The following is a 22975-nucleotide window of genomic DNA, read 5'->3' as shown; positions in this document are numbered from 1 at the left end:
CTCCCTGTCACTGAGCGTCCATCAATGGGTCTTCACATGTCTCCAAGCCTTGTGCACACCTGGTTTTGCAGATGCAAACCCTGCATGTATCCAACCTGACTGAGGGACAGAAATAATTCACTAAATAGACCAAGGAAATTACAAATAGGTCAACCAGAGCATGGACTTCTGGCTCAGTATATCCTGAAGGTGTGCCCTTTGCCTTCAAAAACGAAAATTATTAATTATTTTGAAGGAAGTAACAGTAGGATGATGATATCAGGATCCAGTAAATATTTTACTCTTGGATTAGAAGTATTGAGGAGTCCAGAACTATACTCTAGAGTCACTCTGGTGCTTAACTGCAACAGGCATGAAGATTATTAACTTACAGAGATTAAACTCCTCTATTTATCAGTTACAGAGATTAAACTCCTCTATTTATCAGTTACAGAGATTAAACTCCTCTATTTATCAGTTACCAAAAAAAAAAATCATAACAGAAGACATTTTCAAGCTTTTTTAATTTATTACTGAGCTAAAACAGAACGAAGAACAGGCAATCACTCCATCCTCAAACACAAGAATTATCTAGTAGATAAGAGAATATATCTTTATCCTACCTGTTTTCCAGACAAATTGGTGACCTCTCCTGGCTTCCAGATCAGCTGTTTGTAACATTAAGAAAACAAACAAAAGGAAGGGCTTCCCCAGGCTCTGCCATGCCCAATGAGGAGAAACCCAGTTCTGTTGTAGAAGCATAATTCAGATAATTCAGTCTCTTGTCTTCTTTGGTCCTAGAATTAACCAAAAAAAAAAAAAAAAAGAGAAAGTTTGCTAAAATATTTAAAACACCAAGGCAACAGGCTCAGCCTAAGGGTAACCTGGTGGCCACTGTGCATTTCACAGTCCCTGTGTGCCAGATTTGATGGGGACATGTCTGGTACAGCTGTTTTGCTTGGAGAGAGAGAGAGGGAAAAAGAAGGGGGGAAGAGAGAGGAAGAGCCAGCTCTCAGAGGACCTGCAAACCCATCCTACAGAGCCACTGTAAATGCTTTTAGCAGGTTCTTAAGAAGAAATCTACCAGTGTAAATAAATGGCAAGGGATCCAGGAACAGTGTGGGGTATGTTCCTTTTCTCTGCCTAACTTTAGCATGACTATTATCATGATATAGGCAGAGAAAACCAAAGGGAGAACGGGTTCCAGGTGCAAAATTCAGCTCCCAGTACAGACCCCATGTCCCTACATTTCAGATCCCTGACAACCAAAACGACAGACCTGTTTTAGCTCTGTGTAAACATGGGATACACAAGAGCACCATCAGAAAGGCAGCAGGAAAAGCAGGATAGCAGGGGTCGCTTTTTAGCACATGATGAACCACCCAGAAAGGGAAAACTAGACACTATGTAGGCATTTCTAAGGAATTTGGGACTCTCATTCAAGTCCCTGGTCTCTGAGCTCCAGATCAGCAACGAGTTACTCCAGAGAGGTCTCTCTGACTAAGGGATTTTAATTAAGCTCTCCAGCACTTCAGATGAATACCAGAGGCACGTTGTGAATGAGACAGGAATGGATCAAGTTCTGCTGCTGCAGACGGTTTTACACCACACAATTCATTAAAATAATCACTGTGTGGTGCTGGAAGCAAGGAGGAATGTCTCTCTTGGTCTCCCACACAAAGCAGGAGACCAACTTCTAAATGCCTACTTCAGCAAACATCCACACTGTTTGCACACCACAGAAAAGCTCCCAATGAGACATTAAAAAGGCACAGAACAAAATAAAATCTTAACAATTCTAGTTCAGTCTGGTAATTCAAATCTCTGTTTCTCTCATCCCAGAAGATAACCAACCAGACACTTATTTAGAGGCAGATTTTACATGAATTTCAAGGTATTTTGGCCTCATCCACATTCAGGAAGGAACAATTTGGAAGTCTCAAAAAATGTTCATGGTACTTCCACATGAAAAAGTTTTTGATGTAAATTTACATATTAATTTTTCTGATGTAATAGCTTTTGCATTTATACTATGCTAAAATTCTCAACATACTTCTATTTATTGGTGATTAACCTTACTGTTAATAGGAAAAAATGTCACATCCGTGCTTGCATAAGGAGAGAGATAACACCTGTCTTCAAGATTTGCCTTCATTGGTATAATCTTGGTGATTTTCATTAAAATAATTATTAGTTTTACAAGCTTAGTCCAGAAAATTCCATTACATTCCTAACCTTATGAAAAGCAACATTGTCATAGTACATAATACACAGCATCGTTCTTGATAAGAAACTGAAGATAAATCTGAAAATTGCACATACTGAATACACAGTAAAGCTTTTAATTTCAAGTTGCATTCAGATTACTTTGAAACAGCTTTTATCATGATAAATTCATGCAATTATGTTTAATCAGATCTTGACTAACTACAGTGGCAGATACAATGTAGGATCTGTTATCTGGTTTAGCTCATTCTTGTGTTTCAGATGAACAGCATCTCATGTGAGACCTGAAAACCCCACCAAGCTCTCCAAATGCAGTAATGTGGGCAAGGGACCAAACTTAAGCTTTCCTCATGTCTTCTGGGTTAATTTTATTCCAAAATCACATTTAATTCACAATTCACTGAGTCCCAACACCCAGGCAATGTAACACAGACCACAAGTGGCCTCATAAGAAGCACGAGAAATCTTGAGCATCCTTCAGACATGCAGTGCAGCAGCGAGGTCCTGGGGTGGGGCGTTAAGAAGGGTTTTTTGTGCCCATCTAGACAGCTGCTCACCTCACACAGAAGAGCTGAGGAGGAGCAACTCGCCCAGTGCCTTCAGCATCGCAGTCACCATCTATGAGGGTGGGAACACAGAGTCACCGACTTCCTGCCAAAGGAAAGAGAAGGAATCAGGGACACCGGCTCCGACACTGCTCACACACACGAACACCAAACGAGGAAAGGAATTATTCAGCTGCTCAGATTTAAGTTGTGGAGGGCAGCCAGCTCTGCCCTGCCCAGCCCTGCACAGACAACGCTCATCTGACTTGCAGGGCGGCTCTCCAGGTCCAAAAAATGCCACTAAAACAACACAACTTAAACAGGCAGGGGCGTGGAATGGGTGAGTCCAAGGAAACTCAGATAAGAGCTGATAAAGATGCTGAGATTTTTAATGAAGTACCAGTAGTGCTGCCTTCATCTCAGCATCCAAAGGGTCAGCGAACAGCAGCACGTCCCTGGGAGGAGCTGCCTCCTGCCCAAAACAAGGGGCTTCACATATGTTCATTCTTTGGGCAGGACTACAAAGATAACTGGCTGCTGCTCCCCACGGAGCAAGAACAGAGATTACATTAAGTCAGGAAAACCAGAAATAAATTAGACACCATGACACTGATTGTAATCTCCCCCACCCCAGCAGAGCTCAACACAGTCCACTGATTTACACCCCAGCAAAGCACAATAAAAATTTGTCTGTATATCTGGGTTTGTGTAACATAATTTGGAACAGTGGCTGTTCTGTCCTGATATGATAAAAAATTATTGCACAGGCAACATATGCTATCTACAGAAACATGAATAAATTACATTATGAAGGCCACCAACACTTCACATCAAATTTAGTTACACTGTATCTCAGCTCCCAAATGTGTCAGCATGGCTAGCTGTAAACTGGCAAATACAAAGGAATATGGAGAAAAAAAATTAAATTTACATTTTAAGAATTGACTTCACCGAGCCTGGTCATGATTAAATTCATGCAATTGCTTAAATATCACAGAATGGATCTGAATTGGAAGGGATCCTAATGACTATCTCGTTTCAGTGCCCCTGCCACAGGTAGGGACACCTTCGACTAAACCAGGCTGTCCCATCCAGCCTGGCCTGTGAACACTTCCAGGGATGGGGCAGCCACAGCTTCTCTGGGCAGCCTGTGCCAGGGCCTCCCCACCCTCACAGGGAAGAATTATTTACTAAATATGTTCAAGATTTGTGTTTTAGTCTGAAAAAAAAAAATCTCTCTCTTTTCCCAAACTGATTATCTGGATTTATTCAATATCCTTTATAATACAGGCCTGGCCAGCTAATTGTCTGCACTAGTGGATTTTCAGGAAATTAAATGATGAAATTAAATTGTTGTTCTTGATATTTGAAGGATCAGTCACAAGGCTCCCTGTCATTTTGTTTGGTTTGCATGGAACCTTGTTCAGAAGAACACAGATAACACACGTGAGCTGTGATGGCTGGGAACATGCAGGCAGTCATGAAAAGGTTACATGCAAGTTTTCTAATGATCATAAAAGTGCATTTACATTTTCTAATCCACTGATAATTTTCTTAATGACAGGGTTGAATAAAACTGTAGTTTTGAAAAGCAGACTTATTTTAGAAACCAGTATTTCTGCTGAAAACATGGCATTCTACTGTCAAAATATTATAAATAAATAAATAAATATGCCTATAGCTGACACGTATCTTATTCGTGAAGTGTTCAAAATTTAATTTCATTTCCAATGGCAATGGAATATCCACCAGCCAAATCCCAGTATAATCCCTGTTTAGCCAGGGAAGGGAAATGCCCTCTGGGAAACTTTTCCCATTTTCCAGCCACTGCTGAGCCCTCGGAGAAAGGTGTTCCCAAGGGACAGGCACTGTGCTAGCCCAGGACACATTAAGAGTCCTCAGAAGCACCCAACTCTAAAAGATGGAAGGCTGGTGGTCCAATCTGGACTCTTCACTCACAGGTACTGCACTGTTAGAGAAGGGATAAGCTGCTCTTTCCCCAAGTTTCCATGGGACAAGAGGTTTCTCCAGCCCTTCTCCACCATTTCTGTGGCTTAAGAAAGTCCAGCCTGGCTGTGCTCCAACATGGATTTACAAAGTATTTAATACTGAGTTTAGAAAAAGATCAACTTGAACTGATCCAAAGCTGAGACATGATTTCAGCCTTGTCATACATCAATTCAATTCCCCCTGACTTCACTGGGAGTTGTGACTTTCCCTGTCACGGGCAAATCTGACCCACTTTCTGCTGTGAGATGGGAATGCTGACAAGGACACCTGGGCAGCACCCTCCATTTAAAATAATGATGAAATTAGAATAATCCCAAACACCTTAAATAGCAACAAAAAAAAAAAAAGGCAGCAATTGCAGCTCATATGCATGGCTATAACTCATTTGGCAGGTGTCTAGCACAAAGATAAGCATCATTAATCATGAATAAATTTTCTTAATACAAATGCAAGCAGTAATTATGCAACTGTTTGCCTACTACGCACAGCACAAACCCATTGCATGTAATACTCGAAGATAATCTGGATGTTTATATCATAGTCTTTATCCTCAGAGACCAGTAAAAGCTGCCTTGCCTTCGCAGAAAGCTGTTATCCAAAAAGCTAATTCTGTTCTGTCCTAAAGCAGCAGAATGCCTGGCCTGTAGCAGCAAAGGCCGATCATCACACACAGGCACTGCTGACCATCCCTGGGGGAGAGACTTGCAAAAAAACACTAATGCTACTGCTACAGGCATTGAGTTTAATAACATTAAAGTGTCTGGACAGTCCAATATGTCAAACCAGAAACAGACCTTCAAATATACGTGCATATGTGTCCAGTCTTTTATTTAATGATGAATACAGTTACACTAATTTGCCCTTACTTCCCTACCTAAAATGAACTCTATACATTATTCCACTTACAGATTTGGAGGGAGAGAGTCTTCTGGTTAAAGCAGAGGCACCCTAAATTCATTCTGCTTCCAACTCTGCCAGAAACTTCCTGAGCAAAAAGCCATTTAAGGTCACGCTCAGGCACTAATACTTGATTCTGCAAGTGATTTCAGCGAGTGACTCTGCATATATGAGAATGGCAGCTTGATTTTCTATACCCCTACTTTGTCACCTCCAAACCTAAACTGAGAATATTTACTCTTCTTCCAGGAGCATTTTAGGAAATCCTGGATAAAAGCACACAAGTGCAAAGGAGCAAAATTTATACTTGGGTTAACAAATGCCTGATAGTATTTTTGTCCTAAGTGGTCACTCACTCGGAATCCAAAAATTAATCTCCACAGTTCTTTGGTAATTTGCTACAATAATTGTAAGGGTAAATAATGAAAGAACATCTGATGTTAACACATCTGCCTACAGAAGATAACTCCAAACAATGAGCAGACTCCAAACCAGCCTCTTTGGGCTGGGAGAAAGCCTGCACAACCCCCACATCTACAACACTGCTCCATTTTCATGTATAAACTTCAACAAACTTCCTCAACACTCTGTTGCTGGAAAGCTCAGCAAGTTGTCACCATCTTTACCAGTTATATTTGAAAGCTTGGGTATTTGGAGATGTTGACAGTCAAAAAGTAAGAATCTATTAATTATTTAATCTTTTCTATTCAATTGTATCCAATTCTTATCCCAAAGCTACGGATGATCCTGGGGTGAAAATCAAGAATATGAGATTACTATACTGCCAATGAGTTGCTTCTGAATTTACAACACTTTGTTTGGGGTAAAAACCACGAATCCCAAGCTCTCCCGCTTCAGTTTTTGTACATCCTAAAAATGTAACAAAAGCAGGTTTGAATTTAGAAGTTTAATTATAAACTTAGCTAAGTGGATTATAATGAAAGATGTTCCAGCAAGGGAGCTCAGACTGATGCATTATAACTACATTAAAGCAAACACCAGAGAATAGACTTTCCATCAGTACAACGACTTTAATTACGACAGTGCTAGAGCAGAACTGCTCTGTGAAACGATGCTGCTGCTCCATCTCCTCCTCCCTGAGCACTTCCAACAGCCTCCATGGGAACACACTTGACTTCCAGTAACAGAAAGTGTGTGTGATTGCAGACTCTTCCAAGGAATCCAGTTCAGCAGATCAGTCAAAGGCAGCTGAACCAACACTTCATTTGCACACAAACATGGATGGCTCAGGCTCTGCCAGAAGGGCAGGGAGACTTCAAAGTCTCAAGGATTCAGGAGCTGGTGAAAGGCACCATCCTGGCACTCCTCAGCTCACAGCCCCACAGTCACCTACATCCCCCAGGCCCACTGAGAGCAGAATGAAGGATACTCAGCAACCAAGGAGCCCTCCAACATGTCCCTCTGCAAACAGCACTCATGAGGGGTGACCCTCTGTGCAAGTGCCCAAGCCTTGGACTTCTCAGTGATATTTAACAGCCACAGGCCTTTTTGGTGCTTTCGGTGTTGTATCTTAGCACTCAAAGTAGGGTAATTTACCTCCACAGATGTTCTTCAGGCGATTATCATACCCTTGCAGCAGGAACAAGTACAGAGCAATTAAGATCAAAATGCTCAAGACTGTCAATAGGCTTCTCTCCTGAACTCAGGCATTGATTTTTTTCTGAGCAGCAGAACACAAGAAGCGTCCAACAACTTTTAAGTAACCTTTTCAGGCTGCTCGTGCACTTTCATATATTGAATTAAATACAGAAAAGGCTGCAGAGACTCAAACCAAACATCTCAGCAACAAAACAACGGTCATCTAATAAACTTATGGAGCCACATTTTTAACCTACACAAGTTGTGGAGGTTATTTTACATATTGTGTACACAGCCTCTCTACACTACAGCTGGATGCCTCCTGCCAGCCCTCTCAGCCAGCACAGCAGAACACAGCCCAGAATAAGCTCAGTGATGTCTTCACGCTATGGCACATCCTTTCTGTAACAAAAGAACTTTTACAGCTTTGAGGGGAGAAAAGTTTCTTTTTGTTTATTTTTCAATGGATAGAGAAGAGTTTGAGCCTATTATCAATATACTGCTCTGCTGTAGCTTTTGTCATTGGCAATGGATGAGCTGAAGGTCCTTTGAAACTCAGCTATATCTGAGAACTACTGTCACAGTTGCACAGATCTTGGATTACTGTTAAATTGCAATTAAACAAAGGCAAAGGGAGCTGGCACTGCTTCCAACACCATTTCAGTAACTGCTATTGCAAGTTTTTGTTCAAAGAGGATTACTCTCACTTCACTGGCAAAGCATTGCATATAATGCACATTCAGCAGTATAATACCATTTGAAAACCAGTATTTGAAAAATTATTTTCCTTTAAAAGGCAAACCTGGAAATCACAGTCAGTAGAGAGCAAAGTCCCTACTTTAGCAGCAGGACCGTTCACACTGAAAACAACAGAAAGCTTCAAAGTCACCAATTACAAGGCAGCAGAGTTTCAAAAAAAGAATAAACCTCCTCATAACCTCTGCTGCACGAACAACGGCAGATTTCCTCAGCATTCCCATTAAAGTGCTTTCAGTTCAGAAATTAAATTGCTTTGCTGCAGTGATTTTCTTCTGCATTCTGATATTACTTTATATTATTTGACATTAGTGCAGCATCGCAGGCTGTAGGTCAGGGGTTTTTTCTCTCCTCACCGGAACACAGCCCCCACGTAGAGTTTATCAATCTTCAACACAAGGTCAGAACAATACAATCAAGTACCACCAGGCATATGAGCTCAGCAAAGACTTGGGCTCTGCTTAGCAGGGAAGGACCATCTGCTTCCCTGCCACAGGACTGGCAGAGCTGAAGCTCATCTCCAGTTTAAACTCTTATATTCTACACTTCCACTGATCAGCCAGAGCAACCCAGTGCCAGCACACCCCAAGCACCTGAGCAAAGAAATAACTGCAAACAGGCAGGAAAATGTTAGTTTTAACCTGCTAATCAGTTCTGGGGAGAGAACTGGGGTTCAGTTTTGAACACATAAACATTGGTGACTGTGGCTAAAATGCACACAGATATGCAGAGGTCAACTTCAATACTTCTGAAATGTATGATTTTCCTTCTGCTGTAACACATACACTAAGAATAATTTCTTTTTCACAAGATCCATACCTCTATTTGTGTGAAGACGTTTCTATTTTGCCATTTGCACCACCTAGCTCTAGCCCATACCCAAATGAGCTAATAAGAAGAGACACACACACATCCACAAGATGAATTCCATTTCAAAAAACTCATTTCCAAAGTGCTGAAATAAACATTTATTCCAATGCATCCTCTGTCATCAGCTGTTTATTTCAGTGCACCAAAGTACAAACTTGTAGGAAAGGAGAAAATATGGAGCACACACAAGGCAAACACCATAACAACTCCAAAAACACGCAGGCTCCACAGAGGAGCACAGTCCATCAAACACTGACACTGCAGTTCTTCATTTCCCATCAAACATCTCACAGGAACTCTTGTGATGAACCAAGGCTTCACCATTTCTACAGAATAAAGCCCTGTGTAAGTCAGGTCACATGTCAGAATATGTATTTTAAATAATTACAGCTAGTCAAAATTAATTAATCTATTATAATTTGTGATGCCTTACTAGTGATTCAATCACTTTGCAACAGATGTCCCAGTCCTTGATGCCAACTGGCCCAGGCAGACAGTGTAAGAAAAGGCTTAAGAAAAAACTGTATTACTTAAAAAGAAAAAAGACAATGAAGGCTGAACAGACACGTGGAAAAAACCAGTGGTATTAGTCTAAGAAGCTCTAAAAACTGCTTTCTGAACACACACAGATGCCAACACGTGCACGCTGCACTCTGAATCCAGCTTTTATTAATAACTGCCATGCAGACTTACTCAAATACACCAGGAGCAACACAGTGCAGGGATACAGGGCTTGTGCTGAAAAGCAGCGCTTGCTTTTTAGGTGGAATTCATTTTCAGGAATGGCCAAACTCCTCAACTTCCTCCTGCCGTGTGAGGGACTCAAGGGAAGGTCTTGGAGAGCTCCTCCCCACCCCGCAGCGGAGGCACCCAGGGGAAGGTGCCCCTGCAGAAGGTGCACAGAGCGGCCAAGTGCTCACACCAGCACGTCACAACGGCCTCCTCCGCAGTGGAAATGACACCAGGCACACGCTCTGGCTCAGAACCTGGCATCAGGATGTGTGCCTGACACTCGGGCATTCCCAGACACTCTGCAAGAGCCGCAGAACCAGGGGTAGGAAGGTGGGTTTTTCATATCAAAACCCATTCCTTCCACCTGCACATTTATTTAGAGGTGGACTTGCTTTCACCCCAAGATTAACTATGCATGAGTGCAGCAAAAACTCCAAATTGCCACACAGGCAGTTAAGAAGAATGACACTTTAAAGCACTTGGAGCAACCAGCTGAGTGAAAACATGGATCTGTTCAGGAATTCTGTGACGCTGTTACCTTTTTCATTCCCATTTCTTTTCCCCTGTTGCTGGTTATAGTCACTCACTGTATTTTATCACATTGGAAAGTCTAATCTCTTTAGGGTGAGAAATATATTTGCCCTGAACTCAATATAATACAATTCACACAGGGGTCCCTGACACTGCTGCAGTATTGATACGAAAAAATAATCATAATTACAGTAACTGATAAAAGAGCTCATTATAATATTATTTAAGCAAGGTCAATTGCCCGTGCAGGTTGTTCTTACCGGAGTTCACGTTACATCACTGGTCCCATCATCCTGACCTTCCCTGCTGTCATCCCCATCACAGTTCAATTAACAGAGGAGTCCTGCAGTGGCTTGATGAGCATCTGCTGCCTCTACCCGGCAGTAATTCAATAAGGATACGCCATAGGAAGAGATAATGAGAAGTCAGCCCAGTTGTTCTGTCTCCCTCCAGGAGAGCAGATGAGTTTGGTTTATGGGAAAGAGCGTGACCTGTGAAAATTATCTGTTAATTTTGTATTTCCGAGCTTCAACATGGCAACTTAAAGTGTTGTCTGGTTTCTCTGGTGGTGCAACCCACAAAGAGTCCCTGATTAACAACCCTTTCCACACTGAAAGGATTCATCCTTACGAATTTTCTCCTTGCCACTTCTACCAACGGAAGGGTTTCTACTCGTGCATTCAGCAGTTGGTCTGAATTAAAAAATGAAACACCTGAGCACAGAAAACAGGCCAAAAACTATTACTGAAGTAATTCAGGCAGAATGAAACTCACACCCACATCAAACCTGGGTGAAGCACTTCCATAAAACCAAAATCTCCTACGTTGCAGTGTCAGCCTGGGTTCTATCCCTGTCCCACGGAACACACTACTCACTAGTGCCCAGATTTTGTTTGTCCCTCTATTACCTTCTGCACTTTCCCAGCAGAGGCTCCTCTTGAATTCCCACCTATCTTCTAACTCTCCTGTTGCTTTAGGAACACCCATTCCATCATAAAAGCCCAGAGCCACTTATGGTCCCTTCACCTACTCCACCACTGGCTGTCACAGGGACTGTGTCTGAGGGATGTGGCTCTGTGTGGATGTATTTTGCCTTCTGATTGTAGTGTCCTCATCAGCTTTTCAGCTTTATTTCATCAATCTTATTCACTGAAATAGGCAATTAACTTGATTTTAATTTTCTATTTCATGTCTCCTTAGTATCAGTAAGGCACAGATTTACTGAAGATGATGGGCATGAGGAGAGGGAAAAAAAGGAAGATACATTTCCTCCCTAAGCTCTGCTTCTGTAATGTGACCAGTGAACCACAGTGAATTTACGCAGCTGCAAGTCCCACAGCTCCATATTCATGGCTTCATTTCTCTCGGGATCAGCTTCATTTGAGGCACGGCCTTTCCCATCACACAGTTATTTGCACTGCACCAAAGACTGCCTGCCTGCTCTGACCACTCTTTTCTGTGAGCTCAGGTCAGTTCATCCCTCATTCACAGGATAATCCAGGCTGGCAGGTCCCTACCTCAGTCCAACTTTCTGCTCAAAGGAGGACCAGACAGCTGTGACTCACACAAGGTATCCTACATTGCAACCAGTGTTTTTTATTTTGCTTCTACTTCCCACCAGGAAGCTCAGTCTGCCAAGCCCACACCACTGACATCAGATCCCAGGTTGTGGTTCACCCCTCCCAAGTCCTACAGCCAGGCAGCTTTCCCCCATTTCAGTATCACACTCTTTTCTTCCTTCAGTTCTGCCACCTCTTTCCTCACAGGTTTAATCACCTGCTGCTCATCTCCTCCTGGCTATCCTGTCATTAATCCTAAAACCCTTCCCATCCTCTGACCTTAATTTCTTCCCACACTAAACTAGTTGACTTGTCCCAAAAGATAACACATTAAATTTTATTATCTTTACCACCTTTTCTCAGCATGGTTTCTTATTCATTTTCTCACAGTATTTTGTTCCTTCTCCTAACTAGCCCTTTGTTCCCTTGCATCTCCCTTCTATTTTCTGATTCCCTGGGGTCATTTTCATGCCTCCCACATTTTCTCTATTGTTTTCTGCCTTTTTTTTTTCCCCCCCTTGGATAAGCTTGGAGAGGAAACCCTACAGACACACTACAGTATATCCAAAATAGGACACTACAACAATTTTAGAGTTGCAAATAATCAGCATTAAAGACATGCTAGAATTAAGGTTGCCTTGCTGGAATGTATAAAGATAGTCAGGTTTTGTGATTACATCTATTTTTACCATATTACTAAAGTCTATATTAAAATGCAATTTAAATCTATCTTTGACTTCTTTTGCTTTTATCTATTCATCACACCTGCCTTCAACCCTCTCTTAAAGCCTTACTCATACTTCTCTCTGAAACAGGCAGAAAGTACCTGTAAATCCAAAAACTGCAATCACAGGAAATGTTTTTTACTTCACTCTTAGTAGCTATGTGCAACATTTTAAAAAAATTATTCAAATATATTAGGTTAAATAACTCAAAATTTAATAACCACATTATGGACTAGCTTCCATCAGGTTAAAGAAAGAACAGACAGAGTCCATGCAACAAATGCTATCAAAGCAGTTAGTCAAAAAGCTACTTTTTGGTTTAGTAGCAAAAAAAAACCCCTTCTTTTGATTTAAAGGTGCATCTCAGTATTAACAGCAAAGTAAAACACAGTTGGTCCTACTGGGCCTGACTGTAAGCTGCAAGGAAGGAATATAAAACACTACTTCAGGAGAAGGATCGAGAAAACTCAAGGGCCAACACAGGGGGATTTCTAGGAACACAACAGTCAAGAGGAGCCTGCACAAAGCCCTTGGTTCCAATTGTCCACACTGGACTTGCACTTTGTCCACTGCAGTTTGTGATGGTTACAGAAGAAAGACACACGAAAACACATCTGCCAAACCAGTCCAGGTCAGCTCATCAGGTCTGTGCGGGTTCATTTGTGTTGCTGCTCATTTTCTCCACTTTTCCAAAGCAGCTGAATTAGTAAGTCAACTAATGCATGAAGTCTTTTGTAAAAGCACACACAGATGGATGTTTACCAGCCTTCAGCCTTCATTTTCCATGTGTTTCAGAATTTAAATAAAAATTCAGTCAACCTCCAGGAGAAATCGGTGCTGGTGGAAGTTCTTTGTGGATTCACACTTAGAGAGATTAACAGCTTCTGCAGCGAGAAAGTTGCACTTAAACCTAAATAAAATCTGCACTGATGGCTCCCTGAGTCTCATACACTCCTGCTCACTGGAAGTGTTTAGGACTGCTATTACAAAGACTTTCAGTATTAAGATCTGCATCCACTCCCAGGCTTGTATTCCACATTATTTGAACTATTTTGCCCTCCTCTAGCATTTTCTTCCTTCAGAGAGATGGGAATCTGAACTAAATGCAGGATTTGATAGCAGCAGTAATCTGATATATCTGATTACACAAACAAATCTAAAATAAAATTAGAATTTAAATGGCAGAAGTAAATATATTTCAGGTGCTGGGTACTGCTTTACAAATTGGTCTACCTGGCAATATTTGGCAGAGGCAGCACAAGAGCTGGGTCCTAACTCTACACATATTTTTTTTCCCCTTAAAAAGTGGTAAAACTAGCAGAGAACTGGGTTACTACCAGAGTTAGAACTCCATTTACTATGTAATTTTTCCTCAGTACATGAGTCCTTTTTTAAAGGACTGCAATTGCTTTGAGTTATACAAAAAGATTGATCTGTAGAAAGTGGAAAACATCTCCTGTCCTACTTTCAAGACCGGGATTTTGCCCTGCCAGCAACTGTTCCGTAGGATCATTCCATCTCTAAGATACAGGAAAAAAACCCAGAGAATTTCTCAACCTGTGGGAAGAATTTCCTCTGACTTACAGGAAAATACACATTTGCAAATACAGTTACGCTTAAAATCATGGGCTATGCTTTTCCTCTATTTGTTACTTTTCCTGCTAAACAAAATTAGCAGTGATTTGGATTTGGTGTTAATGAATGCCAAAAGCAACTTGGCATTCTCTTGCCAAGGACCTCTGTAAACTGCAGTTCAGCAAAACAAGACAATCATCTTCTTATCGTGTGTCAGAGCTCAATTAAATCATCATTTTAATGTAATCCTATTTAGTAGCTCTCACATTTTCTGTCCTGATGCTCGTGATGTTAAAAAAACAAGGAAAGCAAAAATACAGGAGGTAGTAAGGGAAGAACAGAAGACAGGAAAGTGCAGCTTGTGTTTCACTGAAGATCATTTGATGGGGGGCAGACAAAACCCACCAAACCAAAACCAAAGAACCCCAAGCCCAGAAATATGGAAACAGCTTACACAGAAAGACAAAATCCAGCAGTTTTTCTGGACCCCAACCCATTCTGACACACACAGTACAAATTGTGAGTTGAGACAGGCTGCTCCAACCAAAGACTTCCAAGCAATTTTCAAAAGTTCCCCTGCTTCAATCTGCAATATTCACCTAGGGGTCAACACCTTGCTAAAGAAATCAATGATTATGATGATAAACATTCAAAAAAACCACACAAGAGGGCTACAGAACACCTCTGGAATGCACATAACTCTTTATACATAAGCAGCTAATCTCCCAGAGTACTATGTAAATTGGCCAAGCTTAAAAGTTGCATTTAAAATTATCCTCAATATCCATTACAAAAGGAAGGTGCCTGCCCACTGATAAATTAGCAATTGTAATAAGGGGCTGTAAAGCTAAGGGTAAATTGATTGTTGTTCCTAATTTTCTCTTTATTTTAATCTAAAATTCTCCAAATTGCAAGAAATAAAAGTACCAGCAAGAGGGTGAGCAAAAAGCTTTTGACTGCCATATAAAACATCTAAAAATAGTGTTTCAGTATATTTCCATACGCTGCAAGAAGCAGTGAATATCATCTATATAAATCTATTCCTAGCAGAGGTTTTCAGCAGCATCCAAGGCTTGAGAATCAATTGTAAATTTGTATTTTAGAATAATCAATAAAAAAAAGAAGAAGAGACAACTTAAACAATATGCAGCATTTAGCAGGAAGATACAGCTATGCATCACCTCGCACAAAACAGACACAGACATTATCCCAAGCCTTATATTTTTAATCTTAAGGAGTTTATTTGGGAAGAACTTAAAAACCTGCTTTTAGAGTATCACTCCAAGGGGTTTGTTAGTGGTGTAAGACACTGCCAAGGCTGTGGGTGCAGAACACACAGGGGTGATCTGGCTGGCCCTGACGCCTCGGCGGGCACAGATGGAACCCACACGCGCACACAAAAGGGAGGGTTTCCCTCGCAGGTCCCTGTGATGTGCCAGCACCTACAGCAGCTGAAGAGCTGCACTGGAACATCAATGCACAGCCTACCTTCAGATGAACGAGCTGTCAGCACGAGGGAGAAGAAAGGCAGGTTCAGAACCCCACTGGAACGCACAGGAGAAGCCGCAGACTCCTTTGCCAAGCCCACCTCAGGAGAAGGTCACCCCACCAAAGCCAGGAGGACTCTCCAAACTCAGATCAATGCTGTCAGACTCCCTGAAGCAGCTGTCACTTTCCACACTTGACAGTCCCCAAATCCCACAGTAATAAGTGACAGATGTCACATCTCCCAAGAGGGAAATGATGATACTATATACTCAAGAACTGATGGCCAGCTCAGAAGTGTTTCTCTTCTCTGCTGGCAAGATTGATGCCCGGTGTATCAACTGGGGAACAACATTTAAACCACGAGGGAACATTATACAGACACCAAGAGACTATCAAATACCAACAAAGAAAGAAAAAAGGAGTTTTTCTCCTTCTTTATTTCTGGGTTGGGGCAATTAGTATCAGATATCTGAATGATGACCCTAAGAAATTATTCCATCTCTAACAAAGCTTGTACCAGCATCAGAAGCAGGTTGAGCAAAATCATCTTTCTCTAATGCCAGTTTGTCTCCCAGGCAATCAGAGCAGCACTGCATCCAGCCAGCAACTTTCCTAAACAATTCCCACTGCAAACCAGTGCACTAAAACAGGCTGTGAGATGTTGAAGCACATCCACAGTGCACTAAAACAGGCACAGCCACAGAGGTGAGCAGGAGGTGAAACACGAGCAGGGACCTGCCACAAGACAACACAGCTAATTCACTGAAGAAAGTGCCAACCCATGAAGCTCACAATGAGGAGCTTGTGTGATACAGAATCACATCCGACAATCACAGACCCAACAGAATCCGGCTGAACAAGCAAGAAAAGAATAATTAGGGAATGCTGAAGCAGTACACCAGGAGAGGGGATCAGGGAACCACCAAGATCCCAAAACAGGACAGCAGCAACGCCCCAGGCAAGGGAAGATCTGTGGATTAGAGGCTGCAGGACTCAAACCCTCTGTAAGGTCCATAACTTGAAGGGAACTCTCACGAGGCCTCTCAGGAATGGAAGTGCCAGTAAATAGTCACGTACCAGATCCAAGGAATCTCCTCAACCTTTACCTGAACAGCTCTGCTGTCTCCTGGCAGCCTAACACAATCTTGCCATGCCACTCTCCACCTTACCATTATCAGTGATTTCATACACAACAAAGGCTTTAATTTGAGTGGTATTTCAGTGGATGCTCTATGCACCCAAACTGATTATAGAGACACTGAAACACAGGGAAAACACTGTTCATTTTCCTTACTTATTTGTTGCATTAAATATCATTGTTTATTAATGCAAAACAACCTGTAGAGGGAAATAAGACAAAAGTACTGACTTTCCCATTTTTCTCACACAGCTTTTCTCATCAGAGAAGAACCAGGAGTTGCTCTCAGAGCTAAGATATTATTCTGTGAACACAGGGTAATTAGGAATGAAGTTATAGTACAGCAGTGTAATTCTTTCTGCTTTTGTACATATGGACCTAAGTGTACCTTTACACACTCTAACATTTCTTCAAACATACCCACAGAATCTGCTCAACATGTTTCCATTTTCACACAGAAAAGTTTCTGTAAATTCAAAATCATTCAGAAGTTGCTTACTACTGTTTAATTAACTTCTGAACAAATGAAGAGATACCTGTTTTCCTCCAAAATTTTAAATTTTATTTTATGTAATAAATCCTGGCATCAACTAAGTAGGTCACTGTGCACACACCAGTCTCATTTCCTGCACTAAACAGGCCAAGGATCCATCCTAAAAACACCTGCATCCAGCCCGTAACTTTTACTGAAGCTACAATATGTACTTTAAATATGGATATGACCTTGCTTTGAAAGTGTCAAGAGTTGGGAAATAAAAAACTGCATATTTACATAAATTCTTCTTGTAGTCAACCGTCACTTACAGCCACAAATTTGAATTTTGAAGTGCCAAATTAACAAACAAACAGGTAGGGAATCCTGTCCCTTCTGTACCCTTCCATTCCAATACAGCAGTACAAGTCTGACTGCTGGAAAAAAAATGACTGCAGGAAAAATCATTCTCACCTTTTTAGCAATGCCCTGAAATGTGAGCAGTGATTTCAGGTGCCCCTTTGCAGGACACAGTAAATGGGCTGGGATTGCAGAAAGCAGGTGATGAGAAGCTCCAGAGGCCAGACCCTTTCGCAGGCATCTGGCAGAAATGAAAAAGAAATGTATCCAAAATTATGCACATTACACATACTATTGCCAGTTCTCCTCTGATTGCCTTGGGGGGTTAAAACAGCAGCCTGTGAAAAATAAGGGTCCATCAGGCTCCTTGTGATTTCCAGACACACTCAAAAAAAAAAAAAAAAGGTTACGCTTATTTATAATCCTGACATGCCAAGTATTTGGGGATTTAAAAAGGCATTGTAGGTGTCTTAATAAAAGCTATTATACATTGCTATAGGATATGAAAAATATTAAGATAGATTAAAAATGTTCAAAAAAACTCCAGCGTGTGCAAGAGCCTAAGCTTTTGTAAAGAAGTGACTCCATTCTGAACGGATACCGTTCAAAAAGACCGTACTGCAGGAAAGAGAGGTTGTGTTGATGGGGAAAAAAACGTACAAAAATTATGTCTAGACAAATCTGGTGCACACACTGCTTAATCAGTATAGTCTAGATGAATTTTTCATGATGAAAAATTCCATTTCTTTTAAAAAAGAAAATCAGTGTGAATTAAAGCTCTCTCTAAACCTTTCTTTAAAAGACTACAAGGAGCACTAGATAAAATAAACCCTGTATCAAAGGAATTTACCCCACTTGATATGAAGAATTACAATACTGGACCTGAGTCTGCCGTCACTGAACTCAAATGAAATTTGCTGGCAACTTAATCCACGTCAAGAAGTAGCCCCTTGGTTCAAACTCTTTTTTACTTTATTTCCAGAAGGAAAACTGCCTTTCTGGGTAAAGCCCTGGGACATGTCATGTATGCAGATGAGCAGCCATAGACATAAAATACACTCACTAATGTACTTACTAAATGTGTTCATTAATAACATCCCATTTCCCACAGCCCCTTGGAAACAGCACAGCAAGGAAACACTTATGTCTTGTACCAAAGTGCAAAGATGGGGGGGGGGGAATAATCATCAGAAAGCTCCAAATCTATAATTGCCACTTTCTTCTGATTCTGAAATAATTTAAGGATCTTGGGGAAACTAAAGTTTTTTCCAAGAACCACAGCTGCAAAGAGCAAGGAGCAGACACAAACCAACGGAGATGATAAATTTGGGTGCACCCTAAAACGACATGCAGTGACCCTGCAGGAACTGAACCTTAACCACACCATAAAGATGTGTTTTACATTTTACATTTACAGAATCCCAGCAGACTCCCATGCCCACACACAAATCCAGGCTCGTTTACAAGACAGAACAGCAACACATGAAGCACCTTTTCTTCCCAAACCCTCTCTCCTTAAGTCAAGCCACTCTGTTGCTCAGCACGACTCCTCAGTGCTTCAGTGGCCTTTTACACTTCTCAGGTTGGGTCTCTGATATAAAACAAGGGACCATGAAAATTACCAAGATGAAATCTCAACAGTAGATGCCCATTCTCCTTGCTGAAAGTTATTATTTCCATTTAAAAGCATTTAATTAAAATAAAATCCCATCAGGAGAAAAAAAAAAGGCAAATTATTATTTATTTCCTTTATGGTTTTATTTAATTGAGATGTCTCATGGATGCACTGAAGCCTGGATTTGTATGGATGCTCCCTAGTGGCTTCCCTCCCATTTCCTAAACAACCTCAGCTGTTTCATCATGTCTCCAATGCCTCCACAGTCCCTTCTCATATCCCCTGTTCTCCTTGCCCTTCCATAGGTCCTGCAGCACATCCAGCTTCAACCCCCACAACCAGCCAAGCAAGGGGTGGCATCAAAATAGCCAGTACCAAATTCCAACACAGGGCTATTGCAACGAACCCCTGAGCATCGAGGCCAAGGTCCAGAGCCCCACAGAGCCACGGGAGCACAGATGGCGTGAAGTAACAACCCCTTCTGTATCTGCTGGTCCAGGTGAAGTGCAACAGGGAATCAATCAAGCCAGTACTGGGCACAGCTGGCAGTGCAGGGAGGCAGCAGGAAGCGCCCTGTCCTCGGACACTTGCCGAAGCGGGATGGACGGTGGAGCACCCAAGCTGCCAGCTGGCTGCCCTGGAGCCACCTCACTAAAGGGATCCTGCTGCCAATCTGTACCAATCCTGCTGCCAAACCCATTCCAGGAGCTCCACGTGGGAGTGAACCCCAGGATTTCTTGCCATCGCCCCGACTGGTACCCCCAGAGGGCCCGTGCGCACGAGCACGGCCGGCGCTGCAGCAGTTCTCCCAGGCGGCCTCAGAAATCGCTCTTCCTTTCTCCTCACAGCAGTTAAGCAGCACACAGAAAATTGAATCATAAGGGCAGACAAATAATACATCACAGACCACAGCTCTAGGAAATCTTCCTGTCTTTTGAAAGAAACTTACTGCTGAAGCCTTAATTTGTGGGAATTGAAAGCCTCATAACAATTTACGTTGGATTAAGGTTCCTGCCCAGTTAAATGCCAGTACTGACGGTCCTAGATGAGTTCCCATCTTATGAACAACCATCAGCCACATGCTTACAGGCAGCATGCCAGAGCACACTGCACTTTATCTGCCTTCCCTCACTGCAGATTACGTTCCTCAGGGGATGCAAAATCTCACCATCCAACTCCATCAGCTGAGATTAACAAAACCTTCCAAGCGCTTCCAGCAGCCAGTGGGCACCTCCACACCTCGCAGAGCCTGTGAGCACACACGTCTGTTCAAACTGTGACACACACAGAAAAAATGAGGATCTCTCTCCATGTTTACTCTTGACATGGATAGCCAGGGCACTGTCCACCTTCACACCAGCCAGCCCAACCAGTTGTTGGAAGGGCGCTGGCAAACGTCAGCTGGAGCAGGCACCGTTCAGTCTTACCCCCCATCCCAAGTTCTTATAAGTTGGAACAACTTTTCTGTGAGTCCATAACCTTGGTGGGAGATGCCACTCTCTGTGAAGAAAAAGCTCCCCTGCCCCCTGAGTGATAAGCCATCCCTTGCAGCAGGATCTGCCCACCACAACTCCACCTGCAGCCCCAGGCAGGGAACAAAGTGTCAGGTTAATGCTCACAAGGGTTTCGTGTTTAATGGTCAAACTTGAAATGTGTCATAGAGGAAAAATATCAAAGTGTACCTGAAATTTTAGCCTGTCTTTAGTTGCAGATTCCTTTCAGAGCATCTTTTAAGCTACCAGCTGCGAAGATGAATCCAGCAGCACTTTTGCCCTGTGGTGTTCCATCACCAACCCAAGCCCTTCCCACCACCATCCCTCCTGCACCGTGTCTGAGCTGCAGACCAGGATGTCAGGTAGTGTCGGGGCTGGGCAGCTAATGCTGCTTTCCTGGGGAGGGGGGTGCTCAGAGCAGTTCTGGCTTTTATCTGCCTCTCTCCAATCAAAAAGGCTCTTTGTCCTCACCTGAGCCTGCTGCCCAGACAGATGTGCCAGTTAGTGACACCTCCCATCCCCAGTTCTCAGAGCTGGATTACACAATTGCAAGTGTTACACCAGGAACAGCCTCTTCTCACGCACTCTCACATATATAGGTATCTCTCCTTTCCCATACAGCCTCTTAATTTCCATTTTACTTCTAATTTGCATACTCCTTCCAGCCTAGCTGGTTTTAGCCCATTTACCACACTATAAAAGATTTATAAAGTTTAACAGCAGTCATGTATCATCTTTGACATACATATGTTTGACTAGACTCCCAGCGTAGAGCTTGTTTTAGCTCCTCAAAAACACTATTTGCTATATAACAACACAGATGATTCACTCGATATCAATGTTTCTGGTAATGTATTTTCTGCACTGAGAGCAAGGAACCACAAGACAAATCTGAAGCAAGATTAAGCAGCTTTTGGTGATTACTCACTGCTTCACGTTCTTGCAGAAACTTTGATGTATTCCGTGTCCAATCTCTGTGACACCTCTCAGATGTTCTCTCTCAGAGAGCCCTGATGGGCAGAGTGTCCTTAACCTGTCCTCAAGAGCCCTCAGCATGTCCTCCTTTCTGTAACTAAACAATACAGACCATCCAGATGGGCACAGCCAAACTATGACATAAGTTTGCTGATGATAATCAGTTAGCCCTTGAGGATACTCAGGCTGTTCCTGGGATGGATAAAATTCCACTCCTGAAATTCCACACTCCTGAAAACAGCACCTCTGGGGAACACATTCATTTGTCTGGGTTATGCAGCATCCTGAAGCCCTAATATCTCTCATTTCAAGCTATGGGAGCTGTGGAGAGCTCAGGAAACATCAAAAGCCATCACCTGTACTCCTGCAATTCACATGTGTTATCACCTATCACTCCAGAGCACAGAGCAACAATCTCCCGTGACCTTGACTTTACCTCTTCCTCCTGAGAGACACAGAGCATCATTACCATAAAGTGGTGGCAACTTCTGGAGCCCCAAATCATATTGATTTTCTCGTTGTTTTGCCCTGTCTGTCTTCATACATCTATAATCCCCAATGACTCCAACATCAGTATCAGACAGCACAAGCATTCATCTTTCAGTTTGCTGTCGAGTGAAACGCCGTCAGCTGACAGCCCCTGCTTCATGGGCATCTCTCTGCAGCGTAACCTTACTAAGGGGAATCTGATTCTGAAGCTTTCTCAGTTGGCATTTTTTTTATTTTGACATCTTTTTCATCAGTTTATTGGATTAAAAATAATGGTGACTACCAATGACACATCCAAACTCGCGCTTCTCTGCAAAGTCCTTAAGCTCATCCCTAAAACCGTGGCTTATTGCTGGATGTTACTGTGCTGGCTGCACAACCTGGAGATCAGAAGCATTTTTGTCCATAGAATCCCCTGTTTAGCTGCAGTATAACCAAGGCTGCCTCAGGGAAATGAGGGGAATAGAACAAAACAAGTACAAAACTTTCCCAGCCTTTCCCTTTGCTCAAGGGTACCGCTATCTCCAGTATCATTAACGGGGCTCTCGGCAGCGCCAGACCTGTATTTTCTCACATCTGCAAAAGCACTGACAGCCTCTGCATCACTGAGCATCTGAGGCAGAATAAAATGTTTAAGGCTTTATCTTTTGTCATTCTGGGCTCTTCAATGACAATCCTGGCACAGATTACATACACACTGATAAGAAGAACTTGGTACCTCTGTGCTCTCCTATTTTTGGCAGAGTCTCTTTCTCAACTACAGCTCTGCCAGCCACCATTCCTTTCCACATCATGCCTCATATGTACTTTCTCCAAACTTTTTTACCTGGTGGAAAAAAAAAAATAAAAACCAAGCAACCACCAAATCTATATTTAATACAGAACCAGCTGCCTGCACAGTCATGGGCACATGGAGTTTGCACATCAGAGCTTGGGAAGCA

At 42.3% G+C, this 22975-nt stretch overlaps 1 protein-coding gene across 4 annotated transcripts in view; it reads right to left on the bottom strand.

Annotated features, from left to right (window-relative positions):
- The window catches only part of THSD7B (thrombospondin type 1 domain containing 7B), a 306528-nt gene that overhangs the window by 250674 nt on the left and 32879 nt on the right, over nucleotides 1-22975 (bottom strand). For all 4 annotated transcript variants that reach the window (XM_050340404.1, XM_050340408.1, XM_050340405.1 and 1 more), the window contains exons 2-3: nucleotides 2763-2856; nucleotides 603-776 (exon numbers count right to left, since the gene is read on the bottom strand). In XM_050340404.1, coding sequence (XP_050196361.1) covers nucleotides 603-741 — 139 coding nt within the window. In that variant the 5' untranslated portion in view covers nucleotides 742-776; nucleotides 2763-2856. The remainder of the gene's footprint in view (nucleotides 1-602; nucleotides 777-2762; nucleotides 2857-22975) is intronic.

This window comes from Myiozetetes cayanensis, unplaced genomic scaffold (genome assembly GCF_022539395.1).
Source record: "Myiozetetes cayanensis isolate MyiCay16 unplaced genomic scaffold, myiCay2020 scf9, whole genome shotgun sequence".
Taxonomy (NCBI): domain Eukaryota; kingdom Metazoa; phylum Chordata; class Aves; order Passeriformes; family Tyrannidae; genus Myiozetetes; species Myiozetetes cayanensis.
Note: the sequence above shows the minus strand (reverse complement) of the source record. Positions and strands in the feature narration are given on the sequence as shown.